This window comes from Pteronotus mesoamericanus, unplaced genomic scaffold (assembly GCF_021234165.1).
Source record: "Pteronotus mesoamericanus isolate MK-2021 breed Mesoamerican mustached bat unplaced genomic scaffold, CSHL_Meso_final contig_116, whole genome shotgun sequence".
Classification (NCBI taxonomy): Eukaryota; Metazoa; Chordata; class Mammalia; order Chiroptera; family Mormoopidae; genus Pteronotus; species Pteronotus mesoamericanus.
Window position 1 is genome coordinate 10,347,521 of NW_026555027.1, and position 17,860 is coordinate 10,365,380.

Consider the following 17,860-nt stretch of genomic DNA (forward strand, 5'->3'; position numbering starts at 1 on the left):
ACAGCCAGGCCCCCAGCACATGCTCAGAACAAGAGTAAATGACCTTAACTTGAGAGGCTGAGGGTGCCCACCCAGCAGGTCCCTCCCCCTAGACTGACACTTCTTATTTGAGGGTCAAGGCTGGCCGGTGCCTGGTGACTGAGCCCTTAGAGCCTGCCCTTCTCAGCCGTGACCAGATCTCTGCCTTGGGCCAATTGCTGGCCTCGGGGAGGGTTTCTTTCTATAAGAAGAGATGCAGCCCCAGGTCATGTGCTCTGCAGGATGACATGGAAGGCTCTGGGGGACCCAGAATCCAGGATGACACGGAAGGCTCTGGCGGACCCTTCTGGCTGACAGGCCGAGGCGCTGAAGGGCTGCAGGTACTGCCTGCAAGTGGGTTTGGTCAGCCCTGGAGCGGGGCGGGTGGAGGCGCCTGGGGCAGGGGAGTCCCTGGGACAGGCCCTAAGCAGGGACCGGGGGCAGTGCTGCAGAGCCAGTGGGGCCACGTGAGTCCAGGGCGCCATCCACCCTGGAGGCTCCCCGACATGGAAAATGCCCCTGGTGGCCGAAATGAATGAATGTGGGGGTGGAGTGAGCCCCAAAAGCTTCATCCTTCTGGGAAACCTCAGCCCCTGAGTTCTCTTTGGTGCCTTGAAAGTCTCAGCTTGCTAGAGGAAGTGCCCGGACGAGGTTTCCATTCTAAGCAGCATCAACAAGAATTTCCACTTGGACCAAACTAAGTCCGTAGTCCGCTAGGATGCCCATACCATCTCAGCTCAGCACCTTTCCTTCATGTGTTAGGCACCTCAGCTCTTGTCAGTAGCAGTTAGCTGCCCTAGCCTCAGGTGAGGTGTGAGCCAAGAGGTGACAAAAACTGTTGGCTGTGACACAAAGGTGGCGAGGATCCTGTGGCCATAAACAGCGAGATCTGGGGGCGCAGGTCCCCTCTTTCAGGGTTCCACGCCCAAATACACAACTTTGATGCCCCTTGCCCTCTGGAGGGGTTGGTGGGACTATTTCAGGCCTCAGAGGTAAGGTGATGGAGACCCTTGGAGGTCACAGCAAGCCTAAACGAGCCAGGTGACCTCATTCCATCTGTTCAAATGCATCTGTGTTTAGTTAAAGGAAAGACAAGTGTATCTGTGTTGGGGTGATCGCAGCTGACCACCCAGGCGGGGCAGGCTTGGGGATGGGCACAACCACTGCAGCCGGTGTGTGTCCTGTCTGGGGCTCCAGGCGTCGCTGCTCTGGGAGGGGCTTATGTTTTCCTGTGGGAGAGAGAAGCTCTCCCAGCAGGGCCAGGCTCTAAGGGCCTCTTCCCCCTCCACCCCCACAGGGACAGCCCGGCAAGCCTGGAGTCAAGGTCAGTGCACGTATAGTCAGCGGGTGCTCTGCCCGACTCCCCCCAGCCAAGAGTGAGTTACTGCTCACACCCCCGTCCATCACGTGAAATGTGCGGACAACATTGGGCGGGAGGGTCTGGCTCATCTTTCTAAAGCCAAGTGACCTGAGATCCATGGTATCTGAAGTGTATGCTGACTTGAGGGAAAAGAGGGGCTTCCGGAAGGAACCCCTACAGTCTCTGGGACAGCAGATGGTACCCCAGGGACCCTGGGGTCTAATCTTGGGCTACCCACCCTGCCATCTCCATGGGGAGTGAGGGCAGGAGGAACCTCCAGCAGGGATCCTCGCCTCGGGCCACTCTGTGCCCCTGCTTTCCCTACATGAGTTCTAGGGCACAGGGGGCCCAGTGTGGGATCAGTGTGGAAGGCCACCTGAGGAGCTCTTCCCTGCTTTTCTCTGGGGACGGTGGCCACCGCTGCGGGTTTGCACCAGCCCCACACTGCACTCACTGAGCCCCTTCATTCACTTCAGGGAGATCCTGGCAAACCTGGGTCACCAGGGACCAAGGTAAGAACCTTTTCTCGGGTCCAGGAAATCAGCGAGCAGGGAGGGGTCCTCAGGCTGAGGCCAGAAGCCTCGTCTTGGCTGTGCCCCATTGGCCCATTGCCCAGTCCCGGGGGAGCATCAGCAACAGGGGTGAGCCTACATGGGGCCACCCCAGCAAAGCGTCATTGCTCCACTCTCCCCTGCTTTGTCCTTGGACCATCTCAGCCCTGACTTTATTCCTTTGAATTTAAGACCTACTTGTCCCAAGGGTGCTCACCCTGCGGGCATTCCCCACCCCATCTCCCCAGGTTTTTCTGCGTCTTCCTGGCTCAGCTTCCTCCTGGCTCTGCCCCAGAAATCATGGGAGTCACACAAGTCCTCTGACCCTCCCCCAGCCCCTGGCCTCCAGCCCCCTCCTTCCCTCCTTGCCCCCTAAAGGCTTTGAGAAGGCTGACTCGTTCTTGGGTTTGAGCCCCAGCCTGCCACCTCCCCAACACGGGCTCGCTGGGCTGTGTCTGATGTACAGCCCTCTCCTCATGCCCTTTGCAGGGAGATGTTGGTGCAGATGGCCCCCCCGGGTTTCCTGGCCTCCCCGGCAGAGATGGCATGGACGGAGCCCAGGTAGGTGACTTCCCAGGGCTACCGGGTTGGGGGAGGTAGGATGACACCCTGAAGGTGAGAGCTGGCACCCTAGTGTGTCTTTCAGGAGGTCCCCTGACTTAATTCTCTGGACACTAAATGGCCCGGAGGCCCCACTCCATGGATCGACTCGAGTCCAGGCTGCTCCAGGGATTTCCTATGGCTGCCTGGCTCGTAACCCCACCCCCAGTCTGTGTGGTCAGTGAACGGAGAACTCTACATGTTTCCGTTCAAAGCGTGTCTCAGCAGCCCGGGGTGTCCTGAGAACGGGGAGGATCTTGTGCTCTGTTGATGATGAAATGTTTTTGTCCGGCCTCTGCAGGGACCAAAAGGAGAAAAAGGGACCCAAGGAGAGAAAGTAAGTGGGGAGAGGCAGGAACTTGGGTGCACAGGTGGGTGGGTGAGTGCGTGCTGCCTTGGTGGGCTGCTCTCCTCCTCACGTGGTCTCAGAGACTTGGGATGAAGACCCTCAAGTCTGTGGGCTCTTGGGCTGGGATGGAGGGCTCTTGGGGCACCTCCTCATATCCTGTGGGCCCTGGTAACCCCTCCCAAGTCCTTGGTAAGTCCCAATCAGAGCTTCTGTAACGATTCTTCCCCTACAAGCAACCCAAACAATGGACATGGGCTTCTTCTTCCAGGGTGACTCCGGGAAGGATGGAGTGGGGCAGCCAGGCCCCCCAGGGCCCCCCGGACCCCCGGGGCCTGTCATCTATATGTCGGAGCAGGACGTAAGGACATTGCATGGGTGGGCACATGTTCTGCCTGGACCCCTGGTGCTGATTATAGCCAGTGCAGGGTTGACTCCCAATTGCCAGGGGCTATGCTCTGAATCCAATGTGGGTAACCCCCAAAGACATAGAGGTTTCCAGCCTGTTGGTTCTGCGGGGTTTCTCACTGTCAAAGCAAAGCACACAGCGTCAAATGGGACACCTGTTGGCAGCAGATCCCATTTGTCCAAGTGGCAACTCTTCCAGATGCTGAGGTGTCTCCTCTGGTCCCCGGAGCACAGCAAGGGGAGGTAGGGGCACTGGTCCCCTGGCCCAGGGCCACAGATGGCCCTACAGTTCAGTAGGCAGCCTCCCAGGAGCGACTTCACTTCTCACCTGAGGGACTTTGAGGCACAAGCCGGAAGGACTAATGAAAGCAAAATTTTGTCCTATGTTTATTTTCTGGTGTTGTTCTGTTGGTCTTGGTGATGGTGATAAAATGAGAGTAGAATTATAATTGTAAACACAGTTTCCTTTTCTTTTTGTGGTTTTTGTCTTTCTGCCGCCTTGGTGACAGAGAGCAGTGGCCGTGGCCCATGGAGTCAAGGTACGTGCCATTCTGTCTGGACTGTGGTCTGGCTGCGCGGTACCAGTCAGTGCCCCCCCCCCCCACCCGCCGCCACCGCCACCTCCCCCAAGTGACCTGTTGCTCTCTCCCACAGGGCCAGCCGGGGTACGCGGGCCTCCCTGTAAGTAGCCTCAGCCTCATCCCTGCCCTAGCGGGGAGCAAGGTTTCCACATTGTGAGGGAGCCCAGTGCTGGGTGGGCGCCTGCGAGGCTGAGGAACCTTCTGACCCCTTAACGGAAGCCCCCAGGGTCCGGCACGGGGATCTCAGGCAGGGTGGAACAAGCCTTTCTCTGCCTGTCACTGGTCAGGACCACAGGGTAGGCGCATCCTGGGCAGCCATCGCGGGGACTGGGTCACTAGAACAACCCCTCATTCCTCCATCTTCCTGCAGGGACCAGCCGGGCCGAAGGGAGACGTGGGCTCCAGAGGCCAGCAGGGCCCCCCGGGAGCCAAGGTGAGGGGCTTGGTGCCATCTGCTCAGGGATGACCCTCTTTGTGACCCTGAGGGGCAGTCCCAGTTCACTCTGGCGATCACTCTCTGCGAGGGGATCTGGGAGCCCCCTCGGCCCACCCAAAGCCTGTGACAGATTCTGACATGGACTCTCCTCTCAGCCACTTCACTGGGACCCATGGAGGACCCACCAAGATGCCCAACCACACAGCCCCCAGAAGGGCAGGCCTGCACACATGCGCCTGTTCTGGGGTGCTGGCGTGGACGCCAGGTCGCGTCTTTGCTGCGGTGGGTGCGCGGGGCCCTGTCTCCTGGAGTTGGCCTCCCTGACTGCGCTGCTTGGTGTTCTAGGGCGAGAAGGGGGAGCCGGGCACAGTCTTCAGCCCTGACGGCAGAGCTCTGGCCCTGGCCCAGAAAGGAGCCAAGGTGAGACAAGGGGCCATCCTTTTCGCCTCTTGTACGAGCTTTGGGACCATGGTTTCCCAGGCCCGTGGAGCCAGCATGGGTGGGGGGTTGTCCGGCACCTGGCCATGCACAAGAGTCCTGAGCAGGGTTCCAGAACATTCCGCAGCCCGGGCCCCCTTGCCCTTCCCTGTCTCTTCCTCTTTCACAATCACGTTGGGAGGGTCCTCAAGGCCCCCAAGCCTGCATGCTCAGATGGGCTGCAGCCCAGCTGGCCCTTGGTCATATGCTGTCCCTGTTGCCTGAGCCAGCCCTACACAGGGGCTCGGGGCATTCAGGGCCATGACTCTGGGCTCTCCTGCAGGAAACAGCCCCCAGCATTGCCCAGTGGGAGCTGTCCCATCCTGCCGTCTGGCTGCCCCTGTGGCTGGGGCGGAGGCCCTGGCCCTCCTTCCTCAGGAGGGGGCAGAGCATGGCTGGGGTCAGGAGTGTGCTCCTGGAGGAGCCTGTGTCCTGGGACCCCTGACCCCAGCAGGTGACCCTCTACACAGGCTCTTGGGTGGGTCCTGGGGAGGAGCCCGGAAGCCCCCAGGGTTGTTGGGGATGGGCCACAGGATCTTGGAGCCCAGGCCCAGAGAAAACTCTACTAGCCTCACCTGGCATCATACCTGAGGTCAGGGCCGTGGTGACTCTAACCAGGACACTGCAGGGCGGCCCCTCAGGCTTCAGGGCCCCCAGGGTGCACCCCATCCATGAACCCTGGGATCAAGATTCCACTTCAGCACCTTCACTCTGTTGCTGTTTCCTTCCTTCCTCTGGTTGTTAGTGCTTCAGGGCTGCCCGGAGGGCATCCAGATGGGCACAGGGACCCCCTGAAGGGTACCTGGGGTGGGGGGAGATTGCCCGCAGCCACCTGACAGTGCTTCTGGTTTCTGTTCAGGGGGAGCCCGGCGTCCGAGGACCCCCGGTGAGTAGGCCCACGCTTCCCCGACATACACATGCATGTGCTGCCCTCTGAAAAGCACTTGTCACCACCTGGCTACTGAGCAGCATGAGTGGCCAGAGTTTATACCCCAGCTTCACGTTCAAAGCTCAGGACCAGTGTTGGCGGGAGGCCGCAGCAGGGTCAGTCTCTTCTCACCTGAAACGTGGCTCCCCCCACCCCCCCGCTTCACAGGGTCCGTATGGGCGGCCCGGGCACAAGGGAGAGATTGGCTTCCCTGGACGACCGGTAAGGATTGAGGCTCCCTTGCTGTGTGATGGGAGCAGGCAGGGAGCGCCGCAGGCCCCCGGGGGCTGTGGGCCTCAAGGAGAGTGGACTGCCATCCTTCCCACTGTCCTCCCCACAGGGTGGCCCCTGCCTGAACACAGCTTTCTTAGGGACACTGGCGGGGAGTCCTGGCCCTGCTCGCACCCCAAGGAGGTCCTGGGTGGGGATGGGAGCTGCTGGGCCCCAGCCCCCCAGGCCCTGAGGGCTGGGGTGGTGTGAGGCTGGAGGTGGCCTGGGTCTGCCCTGGTGGGGACTGAGATGGTGGCTGAGGCCGCGGCCTTGGTCAACACCCCCAGCAGTTCCCCCTTCCACTCTCCCTAGGGTCGTCCTGGGATGAATGGATTCAAAGGGGAGAAAGGGGAGCCGGGAGACGCCATTGGAATTGGTACAAGGGTGAGTGTCCTGGAAGGGGCGGACCGGGCACAGCTGGGATGGCCTGGCCAGGACAGCCTTGGTCCCTGCTCTGTGCTGGTCCTCTGATGCGCAGACCTCATGCACCTACACATACATGGACTGCACACATGTGCTCACACACACAGCCCCAGCCCACCAGGAAGAGACAACTTCTTTTGGAAGGGTATCCAGGTTGGCGTGGGTTCTGAGCCGCGGGGTTCTCTTCACTCAATGTCATGTTATAACTTGCAGTAACTCTGTCATCTTTTGAGACAAGGGTTTTATTTCAGTATTGTCAGCCTGTTAAGGCATTTGTAGCCATTTCTACCTGAGATTCGGGCATGCTTCTAACACACCCAGCACCCAGTGCCCCGCCTGCCCCTCTCCTGCGTTCTCTCCTAGAGGCCCAGCCCCAGTCATGGATGGCCTCTCCCCACCCTGAACCTCAGCCCAGGGCCCTGCCACCCCTGCCTGGTCCCCGCCCCAAACCCCTGTGAGCAGCCCAGCCTGGCGGGGGCAGTGGTCCTGTGCTCAGTGTTTCAAGCAGTCTGCTCTTCTGATACTTCGCTGCTGGTTCTTCATGGAGGCTTCCTTCCCTTTTGTGGACTAAAACTGGGCTATTGTGAAAAATCAGGAACACAAGGCAACGTTTTGCAGGGTTCTGATGCAGAGATGGAACAATAGGTCGCATTTATCAATAAGCAAGAGAGGCTCTTGAATCCTTTTCACACTGTTGAGTTTTAAAGGCAGACGTGGAAGGGCTGTGCAGATGCCCCTGGTTGGGTGCGTCCCACCTCTGGTTCTGCCCCCAATGCCGCCCTCCTTGGCCACACTCAGACTTGGGGCGTGGCTGCTGTGATTTGCCGAAATGCTGCCGGGGTTGATGGCCTTGTGTGAACATGACTGACCAGAGCTTTCTGTTTCCCCCACACAGTGTCCGCCTGGCCCCCCCGGGCCTCCAGGGCCCCCGGGGCCCCCAGGCCTTCCCAGGACCTCTGTCTATGACAGCAACGTAAGTTGCCCAGCACCCACTCTCCCCACCCCAGTCCTTAGACGGAGTCCTTGGTTGCTGCCCGCTTCCCGTCACTGACCCTCCACCTCCGATCCCAGGGAGGGGCAGCCCAAGCCATGGCCTCTGTGTAGCGGGGATGGGGCACTTCTCAGAGGAGCTAGGTAAGGGGACCTGGGCCGCCTGCGTTGGGGGCCACAGTCGATTAGGACACAAGCTGCCAGGGAAGTGCAGGTGGGGGCAGGGAGAGCTCTCTGGAGCTGGGCACTGTGCACCGAGCCTCACGGTCCCTGGAGGGTGGACACCCTTGTTTCACAAGGCCCAGAGGCGTGACATGAACTCATCGAGGGATTCCTCATGTCGTGACCAGAGCTCCCGATTCCACACCCTGTGTCCTCCCCCTGCACCCCTGTCTCAGGGGTGTCTGAGGGGTGGAGCGTGCCCATGTAGCCTCAAAATGGGTGCTGGGACTTCTAGACTCAGAGACCCTTGGATGGGTGGTGGCTTTGGTTTTCAGCGCATCTCCCTCAAAAGCCAACTTTGGCCCATTCTCTGCAGGCGTTCATGGAGTCTGGCCCTGTTGGACCTCGGGGATTGCCAGGTGAGGGCTCCTGGGGCCAGGAGAGCTGGGGAGGGGCAGTGCTTCACAGAGGTGCTGGGTGCTCCAGGACTTGGGCTCCCTGCTCACCTGGCTCTGAGGCGGCATGAATTTTCTGGGGACCTAGCTGTGGATGGGAGTGGACACAGTGGATGCCTACTTGTTGTCCACAGTATAGATTCAGCTCTAGGGGACATGTTCTTCTCACACGTTTGATAATGGGCACTGGGGTCTCTGTCCCTCCAGGGCACCAGGGGCCTTCTGGGCCAAAGGGTGACAAAGGAGAAGTGGGCCCACCCGGATCACCAGGTGAGAATGCCCTGGGTGGCCCGGGTTAAGGGGCTGGACTTGTGGCTACTCGCTCCACCCTCCAGGAGGAAGGAAGCCCCTTCCTGGCTCACAGGGCCCTGACAGGACCTGCGACGCTGGGTCTGGGCTGGGGACATCTGGTGGGCCCCATGGCCCCGCTAGGGCCCTGGAGGCAGCAAGGACAGCGGGGCCGAGGCAGTGGCCAGGCAGGGTGTCCTGTCATCCCGCCTGCTGAGGAGCAGGGCTGGGCCCCAGTGTGCCTCCTGGAGAAGACCTGGTACCTCCAGTGGAGGTGGTGAGGGGCCTTGAGGGGAGAAGGAAGTGATGCTGCCGAGACATGGGATGAAGGGCAGTGGAACCACATGGCTCTATTCAATGACAGTGCAACAGAGTCCAAGGCTCTGAGGCCCAGCCCTGCCCAGGAAGCAGTGAAGGCCTCATGCACATAAGACTCCAAGTGCCAAGGGTGGACCATCCCTAAGGGATGAGCCAAGAGTGGAAAAGGAACGTGCAGCTATAACCAACAGAAATGAAAAACAACAAAGAAAACTTAATCTAAAAGATGGCAGGAAAGGAGAGGAAAAGGAGCACAGAACAGATAGAACAAATAGAGTAGGGAGCAAAAGAGTTCATCCAAACCCAACTCTGTCATTAAGAGCATTGAATGTGAATAGGCTAAATACTCCTATAAAAACACAGAATTCTAAGTGGGATAAAAACAAAACTTCGCTGTAACAAGAGACACTCCCTGAATGTAAAGACATGAAAGCACATGTGTGTGCACACATGAGAAATCAGACCAGCGTGTCTCAAGGCAGAAACATTGCCAGAAACATTCATAATAATTAAAGAGAACCTACCAGACAAAAGGAAAATACAGCAAGTCCAAATCTGTCTATACCTAACAACATAGCTTCAAGATATAAAAAGCAAAAATCGGCAGAACTAAAAAGAAAGACATGAAAACCGGTCTTCACAGGAAATGTTAACCCGGCTCTCAGTAAGTGATGAGACCAGCAGAGGAAGGACAGGTCAGTCAGGAGATGCAGAATCTGAGCAGAGGATGACCTGGACCCCAGGTCCTGGCACCAACACAGAAAACAGCCTGTCCGCCACAGGGAACCATGCCAGACAAGAGCATGCCTGCAGGTTGGCGGGGCGGGTGGGGGGGGGAGGTGACATCATGCAGTCTGTCCTCTAATGACAGTGGAAGCAAGCAGGTGATTTACACCAAAGTTGTAGCTGGAAAAGTACCCAGGGCCAGAGAAACCACAAACAGAAGCTACACAACCCCCAGAGCTGACAGATAATGACGCCGGCACTGAAGGGGGTGGGGGCCCTGAGGCCCACTTGCAGACCCCACTCTCCCCCTGCCATGGCCCTGGATCAGCGGGACCCCCGCTCGATGAGAAGGACCCAGGGCAGGAATCCTGGTGGTGGCAGTGTGTGAGCTGGGCCACCTTGGGCAGAGCCCGGAGCCGGGACCCCCACCAGGCAGGAGTGTCACCCCGGCCCTTCCAGGCATCAGTGTCGTGTGCACAACAGGGCTCCTGTCTCCCCAGTGATCCTACCTTCCAGCTTTATCAGGTTTCCAAGGGAAAGGTCATGGGGGGAGGTTAGCCCAAGGCTACTTCCCCACCTGGAAGGGGACGGGGTTTTGTTAACTATTTACAAAATCGCAGGTTTAAGTTGTACACATTTCTAAGCTTCCAGCTCAAGAAGTTAGAAAAAAATAGCAAATTTAACTTGAAGCAAATAAATGGGGGAAAAATTGTAAAACATCAGAAGTGAATGGAAAAAAATGTATGTATATCAGGAAGTATCAAGAAAGTGAAAACAGCGAGTTAGTTCTTTGAAAAGATTAATAATGCTAACACCCTCCCCCATGCGAATGGCAGAGGAGAGGGGTGCAGCACGATGTTGGGAAAGGGGCGACTCTGCCAGCCGCTGGAGTGTCCACGGGACCCGACATTGCCATCCTCAGTGGGGTGGCGGGGCCCCGGAGCCGGAGCCCAGGCAGGACGTCTGTGGCCATCGCTGTGGGTGCAGGGCCTGGCCGGCGGAGAGGCAGGGAGGGTGCATTGGGCGTACGTTTTTGGAATGGAAGAAATAAACCTGCCGTTTTCCCAAACAACACATTTTTGATCGTCCACAACCCAAAAGGAGCTGCAGATAAACTGTTAGAATGAATGAGTAAAAGGTACCATGGTTGTGAGGGTCGTTTAAAAAAGCAATGACCAGTCTTGAACAAAGTGAAATTTTGAAAAGGTACCATTTAGAAAGGTGCCAGCTTGGCCATTGCAGAGGAGGGGGTGGGTGGAGGGAGAATTGGATGAAGGGGGGTCAAAATGTACAAACTTCCAGTTCAAAGATAAGTAAGGGCTGGGGGTGTCGTGTACAGTGTGGTGACTGGTTAACACTGCTCTATGGTATGTGTGAAAGTTGCTAAGAGACTAGATCCCAAAAATTCTCATCACAGGGGGCAAACACTTTCCTTTCTTTTTTGGGTCCATATGAGATGACGGCTGTTCGGTAAACTTACTGTGGTAATCAGTTCACAGTATATGAAAGTCAAGTCATTCTGTTGGACACCTTAGACGTACGCAGTGCTGTGTGTTGGTTATATCAATAAAACGGAAAGGAAAAAAATGGTGCCATGAACAAAAACATCCCCCAAATCAAGTAACTGGGAATAAGTGTAACAAAATAGACAGAGGATCTCTACACGGAAATACAGAAGTTTTACAGAAAGAAATAAGATGTAGATAGATGTGGGGAGGGTGTAGATGAAAGATGCTGTGCAGACGTCTCTCTGAGGCCCCATCCACAATCTTTCCTGTAGGGCAGTTCCCGTTCGACCTCCTCCAGCTGGAGGCTGAAGTGAAGGTGGGTGACCCCACATCCCTTCGCGGAGCCTCCCTGGACCACTGCCCTGCCCAGCGCTTCCCCCTGCCCTGGCTTGGTTTTGCGGGGGCTCACTCGGGTGCCATGAAAAGCCTGCCAGGCTTGTGGGGGTCAACACCCGTCCCTCCTGACGCTACCAAGGAGAGCTGGCCTGTCTCAAACAAGCATTTCTATCCACAGGGGGAAAAGGGTGACCGAGGGGACACTGGGCACAAAGGAGAAAAAGGCGAGCCCGGCGGTGGCAGGTTCTTCGGCTCCAGTGTGCCTGGACCCCCCGGCCCGCCAGGCTTCCCTGGGCCTCCGGTAAGTGTGGGCCCCACGCAACTTCGTAGGCACCCACACCCAGACTCCGGCCTGTTCCAGAGCCTGTGTTGCCCAGAGGCCCCTGCAGCCAGGGGCCAAGGGCTGGGCCAGCCTGGCCACGAAGTCCTGCTGAGGGCCACAGGCTGCACCCCACAAGCTTAGCCCCGAGCACTTCCATCCTGACTCTGCCCTCATGGGGGCCCGGTGGGTGCACAGTCGCAGCCTCTCCAGGGTGGGCACACTGATCTAGGGGTGACTCCAGCCAGGGAAGAGGGACAGGGTGGGGCTCTCACCCTGCCCTCGTGCCTGCTCTCCTCCTGGCACTGTTCCTCCCACTCAGGACCCCCTCAGGGAGATGATCTGTCCTAAAAGATTACGGGGAGTAGTGGGCCCAGCTTCTGCCTGGGGGCTAGAGGGTGTTAAGGGCCCTCGGGGGCCACATCTTGGTTCAGGGGCTACTCTGGTCCACATGCTGGGATCAAACCCCAGCAAAAGGGACACCCGGGGTGGGGGGTAGGGTTCTCCCAGGTCCTAGGGCATGGGTAGGGAGGGGACACGGATCAGAGGCCGGCCTCCCTGCAATGGCCCTTGGCAGATGCAGCCTGGCCTCTCAAACTTGAGTGTCCTTGGCACAGGGACCTACTTGACAATGTTGCATGTTGTCTTGTCTGCCCTAGGGTCCCAAAGGAGAGAGCATCAGGGGCCAGCCTGGCCCACCTGGACCTCAGGGGCCCCCTGGCATTGGCTACGAAGGGCGCCAGGGGCCTCCTGGGCCCCCTGGCCCCCCAGGGCCTCCAGGGCCCCCCTCCTTCCCAGGCCCTTACAGACAGCGTAAGTCGGGCGGGAGTGGGTCTGGCCCCAGCCTCGCTCAGCTAGGGCTGGCACATTCCACCTCTGGTTTCTCTCTTGTAGCTATCAGTGTTCCTGGACCCCCAGGCCCGCCTGGGCCCCCAGGCCCCCCCGGAGCTATGGGCACCTCCTCAGGCGTAAGCATCCCTCTGCCCCTCACTGCCCAGTTGTCTGCCGAACACCTTTTCCCTCTGGAGGCCTGGGGTGGGGCTGCCTCAGGGGGCTCCTGGGTAGACCCCACAGGGACCTGGTGCTGAGGCTGGCTCCACCCTGGGGCAGACACAGAAGCCCTGAGTGTGGTCTCTGAAGCAGAAGGGGCACCTGGAGGCCAGGACTGAGATGGGAAGGGGACAGCCATGGGGTAGGTCCCAGTGGGCAGGTCTGCAGCGCAGAGAAAGGCTCTCGGGGTCCAGGGACTCGCAGTGATCATGGATAGCTGGGGGCCTTCATGCCAAGCCCCCTTTTCCCTCCTGCCCGAGGGCAGCCGCTGCCACCCCGCCTTCACAGGGTGTTCTCAGGGGCCAGCCTGAAGAGAAGGCTCCCTGTTAAGGACTGTGCCTTGTCAGGAACATCCATGTCCCCACCCCAGCACCCTGAGATGTCCAAATGCGGTCTGCCAAATGCCCCACCAATCAGGACTGTCTTGCCGTCCCTGTCCCCACCCCTCGCCCTGTGAGCCCAATGCCACCTCTGTGTTCAGCGGGGCCCCACTGGGTCGGCATCCAGCAGGTACGGATCTGGCCCACATACCAGACCATGCTGGACAAGGTGCCCGAGGTGCCAGAGGGCTGGCTCATGTTCGTGGCTGAGAGGGAGGAGCTGTATGTCCGCGTCCGAAACGGGTTCCGGAAGGTCCTGGTGAGTTCTCTGGATGGCCTTGCCCCTGCATGGTACATAGAAGGGGTGGCGACCTCCTGCCCTCGCTCATGGTGGTTAGGACACAGGAGAAGATGCAAGGTGGGGAGCACTGCACAGAGGAGGAAAGCCCCAGGGCCCTGGGCAGGGGGCGCAGGGACCAGGCCGCAGCCGACACCCACACAAGCCCTTCTCCAGGCCACGGCCGGGACCCTCGGGACCACCCTCAGGGCGGCACCCCACAGAGACAAGTCACAGCCAGCGTGCTTCACTCCACTTTTTCTTAATTAGTAGAATTTTTTTTGAGGAGTTTTACAGAGAAGTGGCCCTCACATTTTTTAAAATACATGGAGGTATTAAATATGTATTGTGCCTGGCACCGGGCAAGCACCAGAAGCAGCCGTGCCAGCCTCCATGGGGAAGGAGGCCTGGGCCGGGCATGTGGACCCAGGAGGGTTGCCAGCTGTGGATGCTCCTTAGTAAGGTCACTAGGGTGACCCCTGTGTTTTCTTCCAGCTGGAGGCCCGGATGCCACTCCCCCGTGGGACGGTAAGGAACGCTGTTCTTTCCCAGCTATAAGTTTAGGGGTGCAATTCTTCAAACCTGATGGATGGACGGCCAGGACATGTTGCCTGGGCACTACCTCCCATTTCTGAAACAACACTTGGTGCTTCAGGAGTCTGAGGCCACCTCTGCTGGGGAGATGGGGTGCGCATACCAAGAGGGCCTCCCTTCAGTCCACACCCGTTGTCCTCCCCAGGCTCCGGGGACCGAATGCCACTGTTCATTTGAGTCTTTATCATCCCTTATCCAAAGTGCAGGGCACAAGGACAGACCCTTTTTGGGTGGACAGAGGGTAGATGGAGGGGAAACAAGAGTGAGATGGGTGGATGCATGGGCTGAAATACTTGAGTTTAGTCCCACTGCTAAAGGCTTCTTAGAAAAATCATGGCCTCTCAACTGGCAAGACATAGTCGTGGCTCCCTCCCATGTGCTAGGCGCTGTTGTAGGCATGATGTATGGCTGGGAGTGAAACAGGCAAAGCCCTGCCCCCTGCAGCGGACACTATGTGAGGGAGACGGGCAGTAAAGATAATAGGTTTGTCAGTACATTGTATTATATGAAGCAAACGTATAACTATATAAACACAAATATATTATGTAAATATATATATAAATTAATGATGAACTCTAATTATAAATTACTAACAGGTAATAAGTACCTAGTAATAGGTGTATAGGTAACAGTAATAAATGGTGCTGTGGGGAAAAAGAATTGAGAATCGGGCGGGGGCGCAGAGGTTGGGGTTTTAATGTGGAAGGTGCCCCATCTCTCTCGTGGGAATGGGGCAAAGGCCTGAAGAGCTGCGAGCAGGGGCCTATTGGTGTCACGCCCAGTGTCTGAGCTGCAGCGAGGGGGCGGCCTCAAGGTCAGGGGATGTGGTCATCCCAGGGGCCCCCAGGCCACAGTAAGCAGGTGGCTTGAGTATAATGGAGCCTAATGGTGCATGAGTGTGCAGAGGGCCATCAACCTGATTTGGGCAGAAACAGGGTGGCCTGGCTCCCCAACCCTGGCTTCTGCCCAACACTGTGGGTGCCCTAGCTCCCACTCCAGCCCAGCACCCTCCCAACCAAGGGCACAAGCTGGGGTGCAGACTGCCAGGGGTGCTCTGGCATGGCAGCTGGGAACCTGGGCCCAGGCAGGAGAGCAGTGCCTGAGGGGCACTGCAGGGCCTTGCCGTGGGCTGACAGGTATGGGAGCCACACCCCACGAACTGACCACCCCTCGGTCCGCAGGACAACGAAGTGGCCGCCTTGCAGCCACCCCTAGTGCAGCTGCATGAGGGTAACCCGCACCCCCGGTGGGAACTGCCCCCCGCCACTGCACGGCCCTGGCGGGCAGATGACATCCTGGCCAGGCCCCCACGCCTGCTGGACTCCCAGCCCTACCCTGGAGTCCCGCACCACGGCTCCTACGTGCACCCCCGGCCAGCCCGCCCCACGGGTGCTCCCGCCCACACCCACCAGGACTTCTATCCAGTGGTGAGTGACCCCAGGGGTTGAGTGCCCACTAGCCCCTGAGCTCTCAGGGAGAGTCGTCCGGGCCTGGGACTGCCCTATCTGGTGTCCACCTTCAAAGCCGGGCCTTGCTTTTGTCCTAAAGAGGCTGAGCTGGTGCATATGACAGCACTGGGGATGGAGGCCCCCAGCGAGCCTCTTCTGCAGAGGTGGCTGGTGAAGCTTGAGGACAGGGACTGGCTTAGGAAGTAGATGGGGAGGGTTGCCCCCAGCACACCAAACGTCTCTGCCGCCTGGCGCTGAGGGACCCCAGGCTGGCTCTCCAGGGTCCTGGTGGCTGTACACAGCCCTCCAGGTCCAGCCTGTGCTCAAACTACTGTTGCCTATGCAGGTTGGAGCAGGAGGAGGGCACGCAGCGGCGGGGGGGCAGGGGCGGTGCGGCCAAGACTGCTGACCACGGCTCTCCCGCAGCTGCACCTGATTGCACTCAATGGGCCACAGTCCGGTGGCCTACGCGGCATCCGCGGTGCCGACCTCCAGTGCTTCCAGCAGGCGCGTGCTGCGGGGCTGGCAGGCACCTTCCGTGCCTTCCTGTCCTCACGCCTACAGGACCTCTACAGCATCGTGCGTCGTGCTGACCGTGCCACCGTGCCCATTGTCAACCTCAGGGTGAGCGTACTCCCCTGTGCATGGGGCTTCCAGAGCTGGGATGAGGGACCTGGGGGTCAGGGCTCACTGGGCCGGTCACGCCCTGAGAACCCAGCGAGGCCCCGGGCCACAGCGTCCTTCACGTGGCTTTATTTTGCGGCTCTTCGCCATTGCCACGTACTTTTTGGCTGCTCTGGAACACCAACGTTTCAGGACCACAGGTGGGCTCTCCCCAGACCTGGGGTCCAGGCTGGGGAAGGTGCCTGGTCTGCCAAGGCACCTGGCCGGGGGTGTGACCAGAGATGGGTAAACCGGCCCCACATCCCTTCACAGGACGAGGAGCTGTTTCCCAGCTGGGAGGCCTTGTTCTCGGGCTCGCAGGGCCAGCTGAAGCCCGGGGCCCGCATCTTCTCCTTCGACGGCAGAGATGTGCTGCAGCACCCCGCCTGGTAGGTGCCCTCTTGTGAGTGCAGCAGCTGGAGGTGGAGGGGCTCTGGATCTTAGAGAGTCCAGGCTGGCGTGCAGACCCCTGACTCTGCACCTCTGTCTCCAGTCTGATCCCATACCTAACATGTGCTCACTATTTAAAACGCGCAAGATTCATAACTGCATTAATGCTACAAAGCACCCTCAGTACGAAACACGACTGCCAGCCTGCTCCCTGGGCAGGCCCCCCACTGCTGCTCTCCGGGAGGCTGGCCACTGGCCAACGCCCCAGGGGCCTGCCAGGATTACCCAGCTCCCACTGTCTGTCACGTACATACCACAGCGAGTGAGTTCTGTAAATTCCCCAAAGTGGAATTTCCCACTCAGAGGATGTATGCACTTCAAATACTGGTGAAAACTGTCAGTTTGCCCTCACACCCATCATCCCTGTGCTGGCCCAGTGTGAGGGCACCTGCTTCCCCAGCACATGCTCCTAAATCGTGGCTAGTGTGTCCGACAAGGGCATGCCCTGCCCTCACTGAAAAGCACCCAGCCCTGAGGGACCAGTCTTCAGGGTCACAGAGTCTGCTCCCCAGGCTGTGCCCCCAAAAGCAGTGGCAGCACGGGGTTCAGTCCAAGGGTCCAGTGACTGGGGATAGAATGGCTCCCTGCCACCTCCACATCCAGCCACGACCTCTGCCCTTTTCTGCCTGGGGGTGGCCTCCATCCTGGGAGTAGCAGGTCCAGTGAGATTGACAGCCCATGTGTCCTGCAGGCCACAGAAGAGTGTGTGGCACGGCTCAGACCCCAAGGGGCGCCGGCTGACCGAGAGCTACTGTGAGACCTGGCGGACTGAGGCCACAACAGCCACGGGCCAGGCCTCCTCGCTGCTGGCAGGCAGGCTATTAGAGCAGAAAGCCGCAAGCTGCCACAACGCCTTCATTGTCCTCTGCATCGAGAACAGCTTCATGACCTCCTCCAAGTAGGGCTTCTGCCAGCTCACGTGGACGGATGGACAGTTGGTCAGACGGCAGGGGGAATGGAGAAGCCCCCGGTGCCAGGCAGGGAGCAGCAGCCGGCACCCCAGAGAGGGGACCTGGCTGGGACACTTTCCTGTGTGGTTCACATTTCATATAATCCTCCAGAAATAAAAGAAAGCCAAAGAGTGTATTTTTAAAAAAGTTTAAAACAGAAAGGCTGGTGCAAACTCTTTCTCCTGCCCTAACCCCTCCCACGCCCTAGCTGGCTTGGTCTGGTTATGCAGGGCGCAGTCCTCAGATTAGACCAGGGGGCGCACTCCACTCTGTTCTCTTGCCACCTCCGGCACTCACTGCCCTGGGGCGGTATGTGTGCCCTGGGTTCCCAGTGGGTTTTTCAATTACCCTAGGCAGGTGCTGACTTAGTTTCCTGCCTGAAACCCCTTCTTGTGTGCAAAACCCAGATCTGCCTGCAGACCAGCCGTGGCCTCCCTCAGCCCTTCTCTGCCTGGCCCAGTGGCTGTGCCAGCTGTAGAGAATGGCCCTCCCTCCCAGCTGGCCAGCAGTCAGGACAACGCAGGCCTTGGGTGCAAGGGGTGACCTCC

The 17,860-nt window shown here is 58.8% G+C and overlaps 1 protein-coding gene across 5 annotated transcripts in view; it reads left to right on the forward strand.

The window, feature by feature from the left end:
• Positions 1-17,461, forward strand: part of COL18A1 (collagen type XVIII alpha 1 chain) — a 78,950-nt gene extending 61,489 nt beyond the window's left edge. For 3 of the 5 annotated variants that reach the window (XM_054579203.1, XM_054579174.1, XM_054579194.1), the window contains 26 exons: positions 261-359; positions 1,316-1,342; positions 1,855-1,890; positions 2,419-2,490; positions 2,831-2,866; positions 3,147-3,236; positions 3,793-3,822; positions 3,938-3,964; positions 4,235-4,297; positions 4,646-4,720; positions 5,637-5,663; positions 5,874-5,927; positions 6,288-6,359; positions 7,294-7,371; positions 7,927-7,969; positions 8,213-8,275; positions 11,118-11,161; positions 11,360-11,482; positions 12,160-12,313; positions 12,395-12,468; positions 13,061-13,189; positions 13,703-13,735; positions 14,983-15,228; positions 15,676-15,873; positions 16,186-16,301; positions 17,054-17,461. In XM_054579203.1, coding sequence (XP_054435178.1) covers positions 261-359; positions 1,316-1,342; positions 1,855-1,890; positions 2,419-2,490; positions 2,831-2,866; positions 3,147-3,236; positions 3,793-3,822; positions 3,938-3,964; positions 4,235-4,297; positions 4,646-4,720; positions 5,637-5,663; positions 5,874-5,927; positions 6,288-6,359; positions 7,294-7,371; positions 7,927-7,969; positions 8,213-8,275; positions 11,118-11,161; positions 11,360-11,482; positions 12,160-12,313; positions 12,395-12,468; positions 13,061-13,189; positions 13,703-13,735; positions 14,983-15,228; positions 15,676-15,873; positions 16,186-16,301; positions 17,054-17,264 — 2,220 coding nt within the window. In that variant the 3' untranslated portion in view covers positions 17,265-17,461. Of the gene's footprint in view, positions 1-260; positions 360-1,315; positions 1,343-1,854; positions 1,891-2,418; positions 2,491-2,830; positions 2,867-3,146; positions 3,237-3,792; positions 3,823-3,937; positions 3,965-4,234; positions 4,298-4,645; positions 4,721-5,636; positions 5,664-5,873; positions 5,928-6,287; positions 6,360-7,293; positions 7,372-7,926; positions 7,970-8,212; positions 8,276-11,117; positions 11,162-11,359; positions 11,483-12,159; positions 12,314-12,394; positions 12,469-13,057; positions 13,190-13,702; positions 13,736-14,982; positions 15,229-15,675; positions 15,874-16,185; positions 16,302-17,053 lie in introns of all 5 variants that reach the window. The other 2 variants (XM_054579188.1, XM_054579182.1) reach the window with 1 other exon arrangement.
• The last annotated feature ends 399 nt before the right edge of the window (positions 17,462-17,860 follow it).